The sequence below is a fragment of the Aptenodytes patagonicus genome, chromosome 6 (assembly GCF_965638725.1).
Source record: "Aptenodytes patagonicus chromosome 6, bAptPat1.pri.cur, whole genome shotgun sequence".
NCBI lineage: Eukaryota > Metazoa > Chordata > Aves > Sphenisciformes > Spheniscidae > Aptenodytes > Aptenodytes patagonicus.
Window position 1 is genome coordinate 65,169,959 of NC_134954.1, and position 18,937 is coordinate 65,188,895.

Here is an 18,937-nt window from a genome sequence, read left to right on the forward strand (position 1 = left end):
TTGCAACTCTCAGAAGAATCACATAAATGTTTCATAATTTAAGCTGGATATTCAGTGGCTAGATTTTTTTTTTAAACTGTTTTCAACTATGTCCTTTGTTTCTAGAAGCAACTAGAAATTTGCATCGGAACTAAATCCACATCAGGAAGCCATTCCAGCTCTTGTGATCATCTGAGCAAAGGAAGGCTTTACCTTTTTTTTCTTTCCTAGCAGCACCCCCATGTTAAAAGAAATCGTTTCATGTATTTTAAAAGACTACTACTTCAGCATTGGGTCTATTTTTACACAACAAAATTAGTAACAGCTTTCTTAGTGTGAAACCACAAGCATACCAGATGAGGGTGGAAGAGAAATAACTTGACTAATAATATTATATAAGGAACACAAATGGGTTTATGGTCAACATGGGAGCTTTTCAGTCTGTTTTACAGCCATCACCTTGACAAATTCCCAAATCAAAATTTTAAGCAGAGCTCAGTGACTGAGTCGCAAGTCTGTATTTTAATAAGCACAAGTTTGATCCCTGGACTATGCTCAGCTGATAAAGGTTTGGCTTCTGCTTTGATGACTGCAATATTAAGAGCTGGACCTTGCACCACAGCCCTTGCTGTTTGTTTAAAGCAAATCTGCCATGTGACACAGATAAAACAACTATGAAACATATATGGTGTTACCAATTTATTTTCTGTCCCTCTACCACCCCGTTTGGTGCAGGTACCGATGAACTGTGGAAGTTCACACGTTGCCACCACAATTCCTACCCCAAACCCTGGAACTGGCCAAGGAGCACACCCCAAATGTGCCGCAGACCCAGAAACAAGGAGGAACTAATCCCACTGTTTTCATTTTTATTTTTATTCCTGGTTAAACATGAAAATGCCCAATGGATATCCAAAACTAACACAACAGGGTGGTTGTATAGAATATCACAAACAAGACAGCAGGGCCTAAAACATTTTTCTGCTGGAGAATATAGTTACTACTCAAGTGCACAGTGCCAAAATATCCCACTTTAAGGGCCAAGGAAAGCCCAGACAGACAGCTCTCCAGCATAAAAGATAACAACAACCTACTCTTCCTGGTCACCTGATCTCTAGGAAAGCAGACAGAACAAATGAATCATTTTGTAGTTTTATTATCCCCACCCCCACTTCTCACAAATGGACTATGACTCGCATTGAGATCTCAGTGCATTTCACAGCAAAAAAAATGTACAAGAGGATCAAAATAGTTGTGCATAAACCCAACTCTTTTTTTGCACAATTTACAGTTTGTGTTGAAAGTTAACATGGTTATTTAAACCTTCTGATGCATTCTTACACTTGTATCTTCTCCATGGAAAACATCTTACCAGATCACACAGTTGTGAGTTCTCATGATGCTGGATCAGGTGCAGCCATTGCCATGGCTGGGAAGTGGCAGATAATGTTATATACACTGATTGGAAGACTACATCAGAAGAACAAACAGATTAAGGCACCACTGTTGGAAAAATTAAGGTAGCTTGTAGTTGCAACAATAATGAAAGCCATAATAAGTACTATTCTTAATTGCCAGCAATTCTTAGACTTCAATAAAATAGTTATTAAAAAAACCCAAGAAACAAAGGATGTTTGTACCTGAATACAGTTTCCTGATATCTGATTGTGTTTCAAATCAATACCCAGTCCTCAGCATAATCAGCTTTTCTTTTTTTTTTTATGGTAAGATGAAAAACCAGGACCTACAGTCCATGTATTCACAGGTCACATTTCACCACTTTGTTCTGAATAACACCACAGGAGAAAAACCAAAACAATCCAAAGGACAGTTTGTAACACTGATACTTCACCTCTGAGATGATTAGATGGGCAGAGAAATTTAAATACAAAATTGTACGTTTTCTGTTCATTTTGAAAGCCTTAGTCCTCAGGAAGGGAAGGTGGAGGAGGAAAAAAAAGGCCAAACCTCATTACATTATAACATGAGAAAAATCCAAGTCACTCAGAGATTTAATAAAATTAGGAGTTGAAAAGTGTTTAAATTACTTTTCCAATTCAAGTCAATTATTTCAAGTATATTAAAACGTTTCAGAGGAAAAATTTCTCCATGGTTACAATTCTAATTGCTTTTATAAATCCATAAAAAAGAAAGGTAGTCTCTACATATATCCCATATTCCTCCGATGCATGCACGCGTTCTCTCTGAAGAAAAAAAGTCATCATGATCCAGTTGTTTCTTAACACTGATTTCAGGCACATCTTCCAAACACCCCTCCAGTTTTCGCCAAAAAAAGGTTAATCACTGGGCATAAAAGCAGCAGTTTTTTGTTGCTGTTGTCTACAGGGGTACTGAGCAGGTTTCAGTTATTAAAGAGCTTGACGCAGATTCTGAAAAAAGTTCCCATGTCACTCCAAAATCCAACAGTTCCTTCTTCTCTTAGGCAGCTTTTGCAATCAGATCTACATAGAAGAATCTTACACAATTCAGATAAAATCTCTGATACAAAAAACAAGTTGGTTGAATGTACCTGACAAGTTTGTCTCTACAACTTTGATTTTTTTTTTTAATCTTTTTTTTAATAGCTTTAAAGTGCCCTAGTATATTTATTTCTTTATGCTCATTTAAACTTTCACAATTACATAAAAAGGGGACACTCAGTGTGATTACCGTGTTTTGAGAGACAGAGGAAAAAGAGAGGAAAATCAGAAAACTCATCTTAAAGAAGCTTTTCTAGTTAGTGTCTGTTTGCTGAATTTGCGCAGCAGAGACTGTTTTCCAGAGGGGTTTATGATAAACCCAGCCATCTCCCTGCAATTCAAAGAGAAAATATGGTTATAATAAAGACGCTGCCCTGGGAGAATTCCCTTCGCACAACTATTAGACTGATAGCTGTGAAAACCAGAGGGACATAGCTTATACCTTTAACTCCTACAGATTAAGACACAGAGATCAACGCTGCAGGCTTCTGAGACTACTTCAGAACACGTACGGACTCTTGCCGAGCCGCAGCACTCTCTGGGAACTGACTGCACTTGTAGTTAACCCAGATGGAAAGCCACTCTTCTCAACTCCATGATCCAGATTACTTTAAAAAGCCAAACAAGAAGCCAGCAGAGAGGCAGCTATCCAGGATTATCAGCTCTAACACAGCCCAACTGCTTACCCAGAAATGAAGTAGCTCAGGATTATGTTTAAACATTTTCTGAGTAGATCTGTATCTTGGATTAGCAACAGAATTTCACCTCTTCTAAATCTAGATACTGACAATACAAATATCTAAATGTGAGCTAATCATACTAACATAGCTTTAGAGAACAAAAAAAACTTTATTGGAGCTAACAGATAGTCCTGAACTTTAAAACACAAAACCGGAAAAAAAAAAACAACCAAGAAAAAACCCTTTTTAGCCTACGTTTTAAACCCTTGCTAGACCACAGATATGGGAAAAAGAAGGGGGAGTTACATTACTGCAGTTTAACAGATAAAGCTTTCACTACAAGGAGAATCTAAACTACTACAGCATTAAGTTTTAGTTGAGTCCTCCCTTCTTGCATGGGGCTCAGCAAAGCTCTCTACACAAGCAGGATCTCATAATCTGGATCACAAGGAAAGCCTATTCCAGAGTTATCGTACCGGCAGCTCCCAGTCTTCCTGGGCAGTCTGCAGTTAACCTTGTTAAAAGTCTTACTATATTATTATTACTACCATTATTGAAATACAGGTTAAGCCACTGAACAAACACGCTCCATCCAAAACATAACATACAAGAACACAAAAAGTTCTAAGTTGAGAATGAACTCATGTTCCTTCTTGCTAACAGTAATATCTTGGGTTAATATGCACACACCGTAAGCAAAATTAGTACTACTGATTTTATTTGGGTATTTACTGTTACAGTCTATTTACACGTGTGCATGTAAAGCTGTTTTCCATGTGCCACAAGGAAGTGCTTGATAAAAGAAACCGAACCACAAAGCAGGCAAACATTTTGTTGCAAGGGAATCGCAAAACCAAAGCGTTCGGGAAGTTAAGGGTAAAGTCACACCTTTACATGTTTGGGAGTGCTTATGTCACCTTACTCCTATGGATCCCGTGGAGCTAAACTATAACATCTAAGGCCAAATACTCTATTCTGACAGGACACGGACCCATATGCACACCTGCTTTCATTGTAGCTCTGCCTCTGCCTTCATCAACAGCTAACTGCTTGGGAACTTACTTCTTTAAGGAAGTATTTAGTACACCAAGGTGTTTCTGTTTCAGCACGAAGCCTCTCTTCATTCCTCTGTCGTTCTTCAAGGGCTCGCTTGTGCTCCGTAGCCTTATCGATGTCTCCATCCCGCAGAGACTCTGTTACATGCTGCCACAGCCTCCTACAAAACAAATTGTTAACTTCAGTTTTCAGAAGTTTTCTCAGCCTGCCACCTCGAATGACAGGATCGCCGCATGCAGTTCTTTCAGAACAGGAGGACTCTCTCCACTTATGCAAGACAAACCAACCGGGTCAGAGCACGATGGTGCAGTGCAGGTGGAAGAGCTCACGGCTGAGTCTTATAGCTACACTAGCAATTAGGAGCTGATAGGAATGGCTCTGAGGTTTTGGCTCTGCCAATCCGATGTCTGTTTGTACACCCTTTAAAGCTGCTATGGCAGCGTTATTCAACAAGCAGTTTCTTGTGAGGACCTCCCTTGTCAGGAGCTGCCCTGCCGTGTAGCTGATGGTTCAAAACAAAACAAATAAGGAGACTCTGTTCTAGCAGGCACTTTATGAACTCATAAGACAACTCTGTCCGTGAATAAAAGAGACAAGATAAACAACCATGTGCCTGCACTTGTTTTTTGCACTTTTTATTATGCACTTGTTTTTTGTTTTTAAAAAAATAAAAAATTAAGATCACTGCTGCTAAGCACTATACACAAATAATATCTACATTTGCAGGTTTTCCTAAGGCATTCACCAGACTGCTTAGGACAAAAAGGGTCAGACAATAGTAAACACATACTCTACCTAGATTCAAACGGTCCTTGTTTCTCAAGGGGCCGGACTCGTTTTCTTGTCACAGACAACTTTGTCAAGTCCACGTATTTTGTCTCCCCATTGCTGTAGGTGAACTCAAGCACACTGTTCCACTCCCCTTGCACTCGGCACACCACTGTGTTCGTCGTGTTCTGCTTCACTTCACCCGTGACTCTAGGAAAGCAATTTTTATTTTTAAAGGCCATGGCTGAAGACACATTGAGGACTATTCCTTGCATAATCACTCAACTTCATTCGGAACGAGTTTGCAAACTTGTCACGCTGTCTTGAAAAATGTTAAGTTACTTGAATTGCATTTGCACAGAGAAGCTCAAAGAGCAAAGTGACTTTCACTCATAGCTCTAGTTCTCTTCACGTTACCCAGGAAGCTCCATTTTTGGCTTCAGCTTGTTTCAAACCTTTTAACGGAACTGAAAATGAAAAAGAAACTAACGCAGGATGGTTCACATGTAATAAGCGAGTTGATCGTTTCCACTTGAAACATCACATCAGATGTGTAGTTCAGACTTAAAAAATAAACTTTCTGCCAAGAATGTATCTCACTACCTGCTGGCACTTTATCTCCCATCTTTACATCTCAATGTTCTCCATATGTAGGTGGTCTCATTTTTATGTTGCTCACATAAGCAGCAGACACACAAAAGCAGAAAGCAAGGTAGGAAACTAGGAATCAGGAGAACTGCTTTTCTTTCCTGTCTCTTCCACAGAAACCTCTACCAATAACAAGATATTAAAAATGTCTTTCTGATATGCAATATTTCATTCAAAGTGCTGCACAGATGCTCAAGTATCACCATAATTACACATGCCAATGCATATTTTTCTTCTCAACATCAGGACCTGTCCAAAGACCTCCCGACACGCACTTCATCCTGAATCAAGGAGTGGAAGCTTACTGAGCATAGCTAGGCAAACAAATTACCACTCTCAAACAGAAAAAGAAGAAACAAAAGGGTCTGCGCACTATGCAAACAAGACATTCTCACTTGTAAGGTGCTGCAGGATTCACAAAGGACACTATCTCCAGCTCCAATTAAACTGCAATTACATGTACACAAGCTCTCTACAACACACCACTCTCCAGGTTCCCCTTCCCACAGTTCATCAGCACTCACATAAAACATGTTACATCTCCTTTCACACTTACGTTATGTGCAGCTAATAATAGCACACCACTGGTTTGCTGTTATTTCCTTTGAACAACTGCATACAGAGGAGCAGAAAGCAGCTCTTCTGTGCTCCCACCTTGCCCATGCTGGCTGTGCGGTGCCACGCTCAGAGGAAGAAGGGAGTGCGGGACACACAGATGCCACTTCCCCTCTTCCACATGCGCCGGTCACTTCCAGCTATGTCTGCATCTACCTGTCCCCCCAAGCCCTGCATCAAAACAGAAAAATTAGTTTCTCGGGCAACGAAACAAGTATCACAGGCCAGACTTTCCAGCACAGAGATACTGGATGCCAGTCAAATCAGACCTGCGGGGAATCCCCAGGGCAAGCAGGGAAAGCTCGCAGCCAGCTCAGAGCAGGGGCAGCGGCCAGGGCTTCGGCCACATCTTGCACATGCGGGAGGCAGCTGGAGCCACACCACAGTCCAGCAGCTCAAACCTAATTTAACTTTATTAGAAAGATCTTCCAAGAAAACAGACTGAGAAGTATGTGCTGCTCAGACACAGTTTTCTATTACAAAAATTTAGATTCATTCAAGAAAACAAGCCAAAGTTGGAGCAATATAAGCAATAAGAGCACATTTACATTAAATTATTAAGCTTTTTTTTTTGTGGAAGTTAACAAGTGCTAATAGTTTCTGAAAACAACTGGAAGAGTAGGCAACAAGCAAGTAGCCTCCATTTTGTGCTGCTTTTTCATCCTGTGACTTCCACACCTCAAAGCTATTACGCATGGTGGAGCCCCTGTCCTCTTCCCAAGAGAGGAACAGACTGAACAGACTGAATCCACAGGATGTCAGAGACCAGCCCATTCAGATTTTGCAGTTACATCTTCACAAGTTTAAGAGCTTAATTTTTCCAAGCGCTGTGTGGTTACTGACATCCAGTATTTTAGTATCAATCACAAAATTACTGTCTACTCAGCTTCAAGTAAACAAAGTTATATCACTCACTACTAAGGTGCAGTATCGAGCTGCTACATTAAACTCTCATTGCAACCTATATTTCTTCAAGTTGCGTTGCTCTGTGACACAACCATTCCCAGCATTGCAGCTCATAATATCTGCCTGAACTAATATTAGTGATAAAAATCTGCTAGCATTTATTTGTAAGCTTGGCATGATTGATATATGCCTAGCTGTTCATTATCATCACGCTAAAGAGGCACAGGACCACAGAGCCAATATCCAGCTGAGGTCTAACAACAAGGGTCACTCTACCAAAAAAAAAAAAAAAAAAAATCTATAACATTGCCATAGCAACTCACTTGCACTCTACGTAACCATGACAACACTGCTGCTTCCCTATCAAGACTGGCAATGTCCAATCATCACCATGTCAAATTTTCAATAGTTACAGTACCTTGAGCAGATATGTCTTTAAAAAGCCTCTACATCCGTGACTAATTTCAGAGAGACAAGTAACAAAACAGTTTCCAAAATTAAATCATTGAAGTAAAATTGCATCCTATCGCTTATTTTTTATGGCACAACAGGAGCTATTGCAAGGTGGAAGATACATTGTAAGCAATGGAAACAAAAATCCCAAATGATGCATCACTTCAAAATTCTGTCAAGTGAAACAGAGCTACACGTAAGCTTCAGTTCTCCAGATGCCATTGGGTCAGGGGAGCTATGGTTGCAAGTTAAATTCAAAGCACGTAAGGAATTTATGGGGCAAAGCGCTTCAAAGATGGAGGTTTTGATGGGGTTTTTTTTGTTTTCCTTTAAACAATAAATATGGCCTTGCCCTACTGTTTCAGGAAAAGTGATTTAGAGAATTTTTTGCAACCTGTGAGAGCAACCCACATTTAAGAAGTTCTGATGTTCTAGGCTGTTACATATTTCATTATTCTCTCTCAAACATTTAATCTAAGAAAGGTTTAAACAAGCACGGTCCAGTAAATGGCTGAGAGCAAAATGCTTTGGAATCAGACATTCTTTGTGTAACTACTACTTAATTTTCTCCTTAATTAATTGTCTCTATATTAGCACAAGGCTAATCTGCAGCAGTCTTACCGTACAATCTCTAAAAACATCAATGTTAATGAGTTCTAAAAGCTTTTGCACCAAGTGTGCAGACGTTTCCTATAATCTGCTAGAAGTAACCCCAAGCAAACTTCCCCTGGATCTTCTTTCTTTTATCTGTTAGTTTTTAACCATGCATACACATGAAGAATTACCACTACAACAATTACCATTTTTGTCTTTAAAAAAGGTATTTTTACCTAGTGATTTTCTAGGTGCTTAAACTTGATAGTCTTACGTTTCTTATACAGAAATCCTAAGACCAGTAAGCAACAGAAGACTATTTACTGATGTTCCCTACAGTGCAACTACAATGCATGTTGCAAACAACATGCAACCCTTTAAGACAGTGAAATCAACCTCATTTCAAACAAGGAGCAAATCAAAAAATAGGAAAAAATAACCAACTTCTGTCAGTAATATGAGAATCTATGGCAGCCAGGAATAAAAGCTCTGTCTTCCCGGTGGTTTGAACACAGTCAGACAAACACGGAATTTCCTTACTGTCTTTAAAGGCAACCTGATTTTTCCTTGAGGATCACATGAGATGCAGTTGTTTAGCTATGATACTGTTTAAAAGCACAGTAATACCTTCAAGTGTTTACGAACAGGAAAAACTACGTCTTCTCAGACTATCAAATGAGTATTATTCAGCACACAGAACAGGGGAGTTACATAGCTACTGCAGTTCTAGAGTGTGGATTACATGGAAAAATAGAAAAACGTGTTCTCACCGATGCAATTTGCCACCGTAGAAGGGCTTGGTGTGAAAGTTAATACTTGCAGAATACCCAGTCTTCGCACAGTTAATGTTGACTTTTCCTCCCAGTTCTACCCAGGGAACAGTTAAAATTGACCGAGCGTATGCACAGGGCAGAGAGAACGTGTATTCTTCCCCATGTTCCAAGAGACTTAAGAGACCTGCGTGAAGAAATAAAAGAATCCCTAAATCAGCACCACTTTAGACAAGACCAAACAAGTTATTGAAACAGATAGCCAATAGTACATCTGACTACTTTTCCTCATAGCCCCTCACACACACACAAAAAACAAACCACCCCCAAAAAACCGTGAAATTGAAATTTATTACAGATTCTAGATACAAACATTTTCCTGCAATTACTAACCTGAGTAACATGCATTCATGTTTCTTTTGGGAAAAGAGACATTTATCCTAATAGTACTGCTCCATAAAGTACAACATTGTGCTGTGCAACATACTTTTCAGTAGTATGTAAAAGGGCTGGTCGCTCTCTTATTGATAGTTCTGGAGCATGGCAACACAAGACTTATGCTGCCAAAAGGAAATAACGAACGAATACCCTGAACTGCAGATCCTGAGGAAAGCTAATACTCTTGTTTTCCCTCCCTTTAATACATCCTACCCTATCTGAAGGCAGGTAGCAGAGACAATCCTCCCTACCTCACCTCTCTGTCAAGATAAACCCAACTCTTTCCTGACAGTAGCTTTTGCAATAAATGTCAAGTATCTCATAAAAAACTAGACTTCCCTTTGGGTTTTAAGATGTGTGGGTTTGTTTTATTCCTATTAAAAAAAACAACTGTCATGCTTTAACCTCAGTCGGCAACTGAGTACCACACAGCCACTCGCTCACTCTACCCCCCCGCCCCATGGGATGGGGGAGAGAATTGGAAGAGCACAAGTGAGAAAAACTCATGGGTTGAGATAAAAACAGTTTAATAATTGAAATAAAATAATGATAGTAATAATAATAATAATAATGTAATAATGATAATAATAATAATATACAAAGCAAGTGATGCACAGTGCAATTGCTCACCACCCGCTGACCGATGCCCAGCCAGTCCCCGAGCAGCGGCCCCCCCGGCCAGCTTTCCCCAGTTTATGTACTGAGCATGACATCACATGGTATGGAATGTCCCTTTGGCCAGTTTGGCTGTGACCCCTCCCAGCTTCTTGTGCACCTCCAGCCTTCTCAGTCAGTAGAGCATGGGAAGCTGAAAAGTCCTTGGCTAGTGTAAGCACTACCTCGCAACAACTAAAACATCGGTGCCTTATCAACTTTGTTCTCGCCCTAAATCCAAAACACAGCACTGTACCAGCTACTAGGAAGGAAATTAACTCTATCCCTGCTGAAACCAGGACAACAACCCACAAGATCTACCTCTTGCTGTTACAAGAACATAGCATGACAACTGACTGCTACCTGCATCAACCCATGCCTCTATAGCATATTATCACTGTGCGTCTGACATAAGTATGAAAAACGTAAGAAATTCTAAAAAGTTATGACATGATTTGAGAAATGCCCTAGAGGAGATATTAACTTCAGAAATTACCTGGCACAGCCAAAGCATCAAGATGTGCCTTCCACATCCCCTGCCATGCTCATTCCCCTGTCACGTACGCAGTTCACATGCAAGTGCCTGGAATCCCCAGTTACTGGGCAATATACACAGGAGGGACAGAATGGGAAATGCTGTCTCATCTCTTGCAGTAAATACTAGTACTAAAGGGAAAGTACAGTTTAAGGGCAGTTACCCTTCTCTGTCCCTAAAGGATCCAATTTCTGTAGTTAAAATTAGAACTTGCATAGTAAGATACCTAAGTGCAATATATGCAAATTGAACAACACTTCTATTTAATAAATGTCTGGTGCAAATTAGTTTGTCCGATGCTTGTAAACTGATAGTTATGAATGTTTCCAGTTACAGTAACTGCCCTTTGGTTTAAAAGTCAAAATTTTATTTCCAAATATAATCCTTATTTTTGGCAAAGCATAAACCTATCTAGGTTTTTTTTTCCCCATATGAAAACTTGATGTTTATAATGAGGACTTGTAGTATCTTCTGATCTTCTGTACTTTGTGAACAGTAAAGTAAGAAATCATTGAGTGACTGTACATTAAGGTTTACAGATCACAGAGATTAGAGGAAAAACAAAAGTATGTAAAAAAAAACCAAACCCTGAAAACCCACAATAGCAGCTGACATCTCCGCAAGCAAATTTTTTTGAAAAGTCTTTGAAAGAAAACTACCGAGCAGTGTTCGTCTGTATTTCTGCCAGAGGCATACAACATCAAATTTCCTCTCAAACTAATATTTTAACAACTTTCTAAAATGAATAAAGGACAGAAGTTACACTTACCCTCACCAACCATTGTCACTCCTATTGACATTCCTAAGAATTTACTTTTTGTCCAGACGTGGGCATTGACACACATCTTTCTCTCTACACATTCAGCGTAAAACCCTGAGACAGGAGGATGGTGGGACACTTGCTCAGCTACAAATTTTACTGTATAGTAGTCCAGCTCTGTTTGGCCTTCCAGATCTTTAGACAGAGTTACTTGCTCTGAGGTGGGGTGAGCAGAGAAGTTACCGCCAGCATCAGTGGCTATGTCGCTCTTCAGCATCCTCCAGGAGCAGTGAAATGTTTCCCCAATGATTGGATTGTATGGTTTCTTTGCAATAGCTCCTTTGCGACCTTCGTGAAATGAAGTGAGATAATACTCAACAAAGCGGATCATCCTCTCCTCAGGGGTAGTGCCATTTGTGATCGCAATGAAGAGATCTGGATGGGACATGAAGTCCGCATACATCTCCAACAACGACCGCTTCTCTAAAATAAAAGTGGGAAGAACCACCTGAAATAAGAGAAAACCCAGAAAGCTCTAGTAAGTAAAACAAAGAGACAGGCATTTTTATAAGGGAAGCTTTCAGGTGGAGGATTCTGTCCTGTTTTGGACACCACACTTTCAGACTGAACTTTCTTGTCCCTCTTCTAAAATGTGAGCAAAATACAGTGATCAGAGGTCCCAGAAAAGCAATTTACAAGGAGAAAAAAGCCCAGTAAGTACTATTAGGACTAAAGAGGTTGAAAGAGACTGAGCATCCCTCAAAAAACATAAAAAAGAGCTGCAAAGAGATAACGTGTTCCACATGTCTGTGGAGGAGAAAACAAGCAGGAAGGAGCTCAAACTATAGCAAGGAAGGTTCAGAGCAGAGGTTAGGAAAGGTTTTGTCTAATGGAGAGAAAAGCAGTCAAGTTATGCCAGTGCTCTTGAGAGCCTGCAGAGCCTCTCTCACCACAGCAACTAGGACAAACATCCATGAGAAATAACATAGTATAGGTTGATCCTGTACCTCTGAGCAGAGGACCTTAGACTTCCCCAGTTATATTCACCACTATAAAAAACAGCAGTCCTGTCCTTTGCTGGGCCAAGAGCAATACTGTAGAGTAAGAGGCTGTGGGTATCAGTCTTTTCCTTCCCTGTAGTGGCAACTAACCTCACGTAACTAACTGTTGTAAAGAGCAACACAGGGTGTCTCAACCATGAAATCAAGACAGTCCATTTAAGTCAGCTGCATTCAGAGAGGTAGAGCACAGACCTAAGACTCGTAATAGACATACAAGTTAAGCTGAATACGCTTGCCATGTTGTTGCAACACCAGCCTGGAATATTAAAGTTGCTTTTCACTTCAATACCCTGATATTTAAGTTAAATGCGATTCTAACAACTTCATTACCTGTTTTGAAGTCAGGCTTGTCGCATTTCAATGCTTTGCCTGCTCTGAACTAACAACAATTCTACACACACAGCCAAAAGTGACAAGTCTGTCTCCCAGTTGTGAATTTGTTCCAACTAAGAGAAAAAGATAGACCAAATCCAATCTTCAATATAAGTGAAATAATGACTTAATGAATTCCTGATTAAGCAGCAGGGTTAAGTTTGGCTGACAGGCAGCAGGTCCTGTTCATACCACCTTTTTTTTCCCCCTGAATTGTGAAATGTAAGTTCCGCGACACAAGTATTTCTAGCGGCCAAGTAGCTAGTGCTTAAAAAAAACATAGCTTGAAAAAAAAAAAAATAATTATAATCCATAACTCCAAGAAAGAGAGTGTTTTCCTCATTCTATGCAACCATAAAAATCCATTTTTTCTTTAGAAGTGTCTAGTGCTTATGGTAAGAAGTCTTTACAGAAGTGAATTGAACATAAGCTGGTAGCAGCCCAGTTTTCCTCAGAGTTGCTGCCCAAGTTGTCTAGTAGCAACTGAGCATTAATTTTTCAAAGCTGATTGCTTTTGAGATCTGCACTGAAGTGTCAAACCCACTTTTCGCCAGTATAACTTTGTCTCTCGCACTATAGTAAGCGGGAAACAGAAATGAGAACAGGACAGAGAGGTGTAAACAGACGTCTGGGGATAGATAATGGGGAACCAAAAGAACACTTCTTTTCAGAAGCAGCACGAATACAGGTGTAGGGTTATGCGAGTTGTGTGTAAAAGCATTATCAAGTGAGAAAAAAGATCATGGAAGGAAAGCAGAAAGACGAAAACATGAGAAAGCTGTAGAAAACAGCATGGAAAGAGTAAGGTGCAAACGCAGGAAAGAAAACAGGCTGTTACAGGAAAGCCAACAAAAACATGGTAGAAAACACAGAGAGAATGTAATAGAAAAAATATGGCCAGTTGCATTAAAGAAAATCCACTCCCTTAGCATGTTTCACTTAAAACCTGCGATGTCCTGGGACATCAGATCTTGGGACCTGAAGTTGCTACAGGCCACAACTTCATCTTAAACTCAATATTGAACAATACAGGAGTTTAAAATGGCACTTCACTTTTACTGCAGTCTTCACGCTTCAGTTACTTACTCTTGTTAAGTCCATGCCGAGTTTCAGCTGAGACAAGAGATGCAAGATAACACTGCGCTGTTCTTCTACCGCTCCTAGATCATCTTCTTTATCATCACAGATATCCTCCAGCTCCTCATCTGGATTTATTTCTTCAGGTTCCTGGGATAAGAGCCATAAACATCAGCTCAAAGATGTGACCTCCAAGACAATGTCCAAAAAGGACTTCATCCTGTATTTAACTGCCCATGTATGAAAAAAAGACTAAACAAACCCTTGCAGAGAGCTACACAATGGATTCTACCCCCAAGATAAACAACAGTTGAAGAATTTAAAGGGACATTAAGATAACTCAGTGCAGATTTAATCTAGAGGATTCAGGCTAAGATTTCTCACCATCTCTCACACAGGTGAGGGGAAAAAAGCTTAAAAGCAAATATGACCTGTTTTCCTGTAAGTTTTGTGAGCTAACAGAATGGCAAGCATCTAACACACACAAAAATAGTGAAGCAAATGCTAGCAGAAATTCCAACCACCTCAATAACACCCCTCCACCTTCACACTACTTCAGGCTTTCCAGTGTTGCCATCATTACTCCAAAGGCTGTAGCAAATGGTAGTTCCTAGTTACTTGCTTACTGTCACGCCCGATGGCAAGCAATTAACTTATCTACAGGCTAGTCTTCACAAGCATTATCAATGGTGCTGCTAGTGCCCATATGCAACAGTAAAGGAAAAAGGAAAAGTAACTTGGAGTAGTTTTGTAAAAACAACAAACACACACACATACAAACACCACCCACGCTGGTTGTCTGTTAGTATAACTAAAGCACCCAGACAGACTAGCAGAAATTATATTAGCACCATTTTAACAACCACCACCCCACAAGCAGAAAGTCAAATGCTTCAGGTGGAAGGGATGGTGGTATTCCTAGGGCTCTGAGCAGCATCGTCCCGGGGCAAACAGCTGGAGGGAGGCAGATGCAGAGGGGAGAGGCACTGAATGCCACAGGAGGGCAGCAATATGCGTCTGCCTAAGCAAAGCCCTTTGTCCTGGACCAGCTGCCCTAGCTCAAGGCAAATTTATGAACACTCAACCACCAAAAATAGGGGGCCAAGCCCTCACGCAGAGCTCAAACCCTGATGAAAACTGCAGTATCACACGTGACTTATTTCCAAGGATGCTACGCTGTTCTGCTATCCTAAGTAAGGGAGCTGGAAATATCTATGGGGAGTGATAAGACTAGTCATATCCCAAATACAGACGGTGATATACATTAAGCACTTGAACTGTAACTCAATTATTAGAAGAAGGAAGGAATTAAGTGATTTATTTGAAAGCTCCTGGTTTGTTTCATGTTTTCTTTTTTCTTAAACTTAGTAGCAACTACTTGGATCCATTTAAAAATCTATAAACTATAGCAAATGAAAAAAATCTTTTCCATTTCGATTTTGCTATAAGGTATCACAGTGCTGTTGTAGAGACATACAACAGCACATTATCTTTTTGCAATGATACAGTCTCATCCAAACAACTGTGTGAAACCAACTAGTATAAGAAGAATGTAATTATGATTTTCTAGCTTAGTTAGGAAAACATGTTCTTTATCATAATCCCTGCTGTTTTTTTACTTTAGTATTTTGCACTTCAAATCAATTTTGTCAGTTATAATAATACAGACTGTAGCTGTATTTCAAATACATTAAGCCATCCTGAAGTCAAGTGATGGGAGTTGCTCAGATTAAGAAAAACAGACACAGCAAGAGCTAGAAAAGAAAGACGGGGAGATTCAATAGCTGGAGACCAGCAATTTTGTCTCATCTACTTAGGCAGCACTTCTTGGGCCCATTTTGAGAGTGTCATGAATTCCAGTTAGGTTTTTTGCACTTCAATTTCCAGTTGTTTTAGATCAAAATGCAAGGGAATACTGAAACAACACCTTGCATTACCATCCCAGTTGGTTCCCTCCGCTTGACAGCTAGTTACAGAAAGCAACAAAAATGTATTGAAAAAGCAAGGCAGAAAGTTTCACTTACTGCAACTGCACTCACCCTCCCTCCAACACAGCTAATCAAAAAGCATGAGAAGAATTGTCATTAAATCATTTTTCACATAATATGATTGAAACGTGTACAGATATTCCTCAAAATAATTCCCCACAGAAACGGGATGTTCACATTACCTTACCCTTGTTAGCTGGCAGGGCTCCGCAATGGACTGCTCTTCTCTGACAGATGCTGGCTTGTTTATCTCTGCTGGGAAATTCTGAGCCGCTCCATTTTTGAAGTGGTTTGCCAGAGATATCTTCGGTTCCAACCAACTGATTGTCGTTCCTGAAGCAAAAGAAAGTTTGCGCTGAAACTTGCTCATCCTCTGGAAGGTCAGTAAATAGCAGTTTTCACAAAAGAGCTATTTTTTAAGGAATAAGCTGAAAGCAGCCTGTTCCTCCTGCAGCCAATCTCTTCAGCAGCCACTAAACAAAGGTGGTGCAATGAGACACCACCTTCAGTGATCATTAGCACAGACACTGCGATTGGCGAGCTGTAATACATGCAACTTGGGCTGGAGAAACTAGTTGGTGTCATGAAAGGTGTAATCAGACACTACAGGAAGAACCCACTATTGTGGGAATGTTAAGTAACCCTTACAATTTTCTTTAACTGGTACCAAAAAAAAAAGCCCACCACTTACTAGCTTCTCAAACCCAGCTCAGTTCTAGACTAAAAAGAGCTAAAGCAGAAAAAGTTTTGTTGCCAGTGTTTTCTCTGGAGAGGGTACTTGTCTTTTCTCCACTGCAAAGGCGGCAAGCACACACTGCTGAATAAATAATAGTTGCTCAAAAGAAAAAACAAAACACTGCAGGGCTTGGAAAGCTATTACCCACTCAATGATTCCAGCATCTCTAGTTACTCCCAGCTAGTTTATCAGAACAGATCGGGTTCCTCATTAATAATACAAATGTTCCATTCTTTTTCAAAGGCTAATAAATGTACAGATGACTCCAATCAGTTTTTACTGAAGAATACACAAACTGACAAACCATCTTGGCTGGGTTGCAAACACAGACATTATTAGGAAGACTGAATTTCTACCAACACACAGCAGTTTCCTATGCTTAGGAACCTACACCTAGGCAGCTCTTGTCTCTTCCTATAAGATACACAATCCTTTATTTCTAGACATCTGTTACCTGGAACTAGGTCACATCCTCAACCACAACAGGCAGAGTAAGCTTAATTCAGATAAACAGCAGCATTTCCACCAGGAAAATACTGGGGCGGGAAAAAAGTCCCGCTTCGCTAATGGGACCAGACAACTTTTTCCCCAGCAAGATAGTTTATTCTCATCAAGTCTATTACTCACTAATCCATTACATAGTGAGAAATGAGAATCCCTCAGCAGTTTAACCTATTAAACAGAAGTTTCAAACAAGTCAAAAAATAAAACGCTCAGAACGTCACTGTCACGCTTACCTTTTTGAAAAGGTTTTACTCATCTTTAAGACCTCTTCATGAACAGTACCTGCTTTCTGAGCTGTAACTTTCAACACAATAATCTCTAATTGCATGTTCGAGGCTGCATTTAATCCACAGTCACTGCCTCTATATTAGCTTGAATTTAACAAGTAGCCTCCCTTTTATACTCGCTACCAGCTACTTCTAAAATAACCTTATTTATTATTAAGTTCTGTTTAATTTTCGCTGTTAAATTCTAAGAGTTTTTTTAAAGTGATTTGAGCTACCAGTTGTCTTTTAATCATAGAATCATTGAGGTTGGAAAAGACCTCTAAGATCATCGAGTCCAACCGTCGACCCAACACCACCACCCACTAAACCATGTCCTTAAGTGCCTCATCTACCCGTCTTTTAAATACCTCCAGGGATGGGGACTCCACCACTTCCCTGGGCAGCCTGTTCCAATGTTTAACCACTCTTTCAGTAAAGACATTTTTCCTTACATCCAATCTAAACCTCCCCTGGCGCAACTTGAGGCCATTTCCTCTCGTCCTATCACTAGTTACTTGGGAGAAGAGACCATCTTTGTGAGTGGACAGGATACCACACCAATACTTCTCTTCAACTGGAAAATCATATTCAAACCTGCTCTTGACTATTTCAGGTAGCACAAGCTATCCTCTTTACTTGTGATCTCCTCCTCCCCTACAAGTCCTCACCCATTTTTTTTAAACAGTTGTCAGTACTTCCCCTCTGCTACAACACAGACCTCTCCGAATCTATAGTCTTCACTTTCAACATTTTTCTTCAAGAGTTGCAAGTTGTTGTTGCAATTCACCTTTATGATAATGAAGTACTTTTTTTTTTTAAATTCAGTACATTATTTTACCACTTTTAACTTTTCCTAAATTCAAGTCAATAGCTGCAACTTTCCTGTTCATCTTTAAGTCTGTGATTTGTAGTATACCTTGATGCAGTTGGGGCAGTATTTTCACTCTTCTGTTTTTTGGGTTTTTTTTCTTTGAACAATTTATAGCAAACTGGCACTCTTACATAATTTCTAATCCTTGTTTTTTAAGCCTGACAAGTACTTGCCCAACACATTCTTAGCAGTCAAGTACCACTTTACCAGACCTGGAAATACTTTTTTCCACCTTGTGTTTAAATTTATGTTCTGTTAGACAAGTCTCCTCTTCATCATCACTTCTTGCCGCATCTCACTCGTATCGAGCTGAAGTATGCTGACCTGCCTTTATGATTCTAGGAAGATTAATAGTGCTTGTATATATTTTATTAGATATAACAGTCTGTGTTCAAGATTTTTTTTCCCTGAATCATTTTATATTTTCCTACACATAAATATAGAAACATCTCTTGCAGCATTTGAATTCAGCCACAACCCTTTGCCTTTCTATATCAACTTCTGAAGCCTAACAAAAGAGACTCCACTGGTTGAACCAGAAGGATAAGTATCCCTCCTGAGTGTGGAGGGGAAATCCAAGCTAAATAGACTTAAAAAAAAAAAAAATTTCTTCACAATCCTTGAAAGGAACAACTGTATTATGGTGTCTCTAGAAAGGCCACACCAGTGGGAGAGTGGAAGGCTGCAGAAAGGTGCACACATTCTTTTAATGGTCTGTTTTTAACT

The 18,937-nt window shown here is 39.9% G+C and overlaps 1 protein-coding gene across 1 annotated transcript in view; it reads right to left on the bottom strand.

Annotated features, from left to right (window-relative positions):
• Positions 1-836: 836 nt before the first annotated feature.
• OSBPL11 (oxysterol binding protein like 11) overlaps positions 837-18,937 on the bottom strand; it is a 46,219-nt gene continuing 28,118 nt past the window's right edge. The window contains exons 7-13 of the mRNA XM_076343016.1: positions 16,022-16,167; positions 13,856-13,996; positions 11,346-11,844; positions 8,950-9,136; positions 4,991-5,173; positions 4,202-4,355; positions 837-2,790 (exon numbers count right to left, since the gene is read on the bottom strand). Of these exons, the coding sequence (XP_076199131.1) occupies positions 2,713-2,790; positions 4,202-4,355; positions 4,991-5,173; positions 8,950-9,136; positions 11,346-11,844; positions 13,856-13,996; positions 16,022-16,167 (1,388 nt within the window). The 3' untranslated portion in view covers positions 837-2,712. The remainder of the gene's footprint in view (positions 2,791-4,201; positions 4,356-4,990; positions 5,174-8,949; positions 9,137-11,345; positions 11,845-13,855; positions 13,997-16,021; positions 16,168-18,937) is intronic.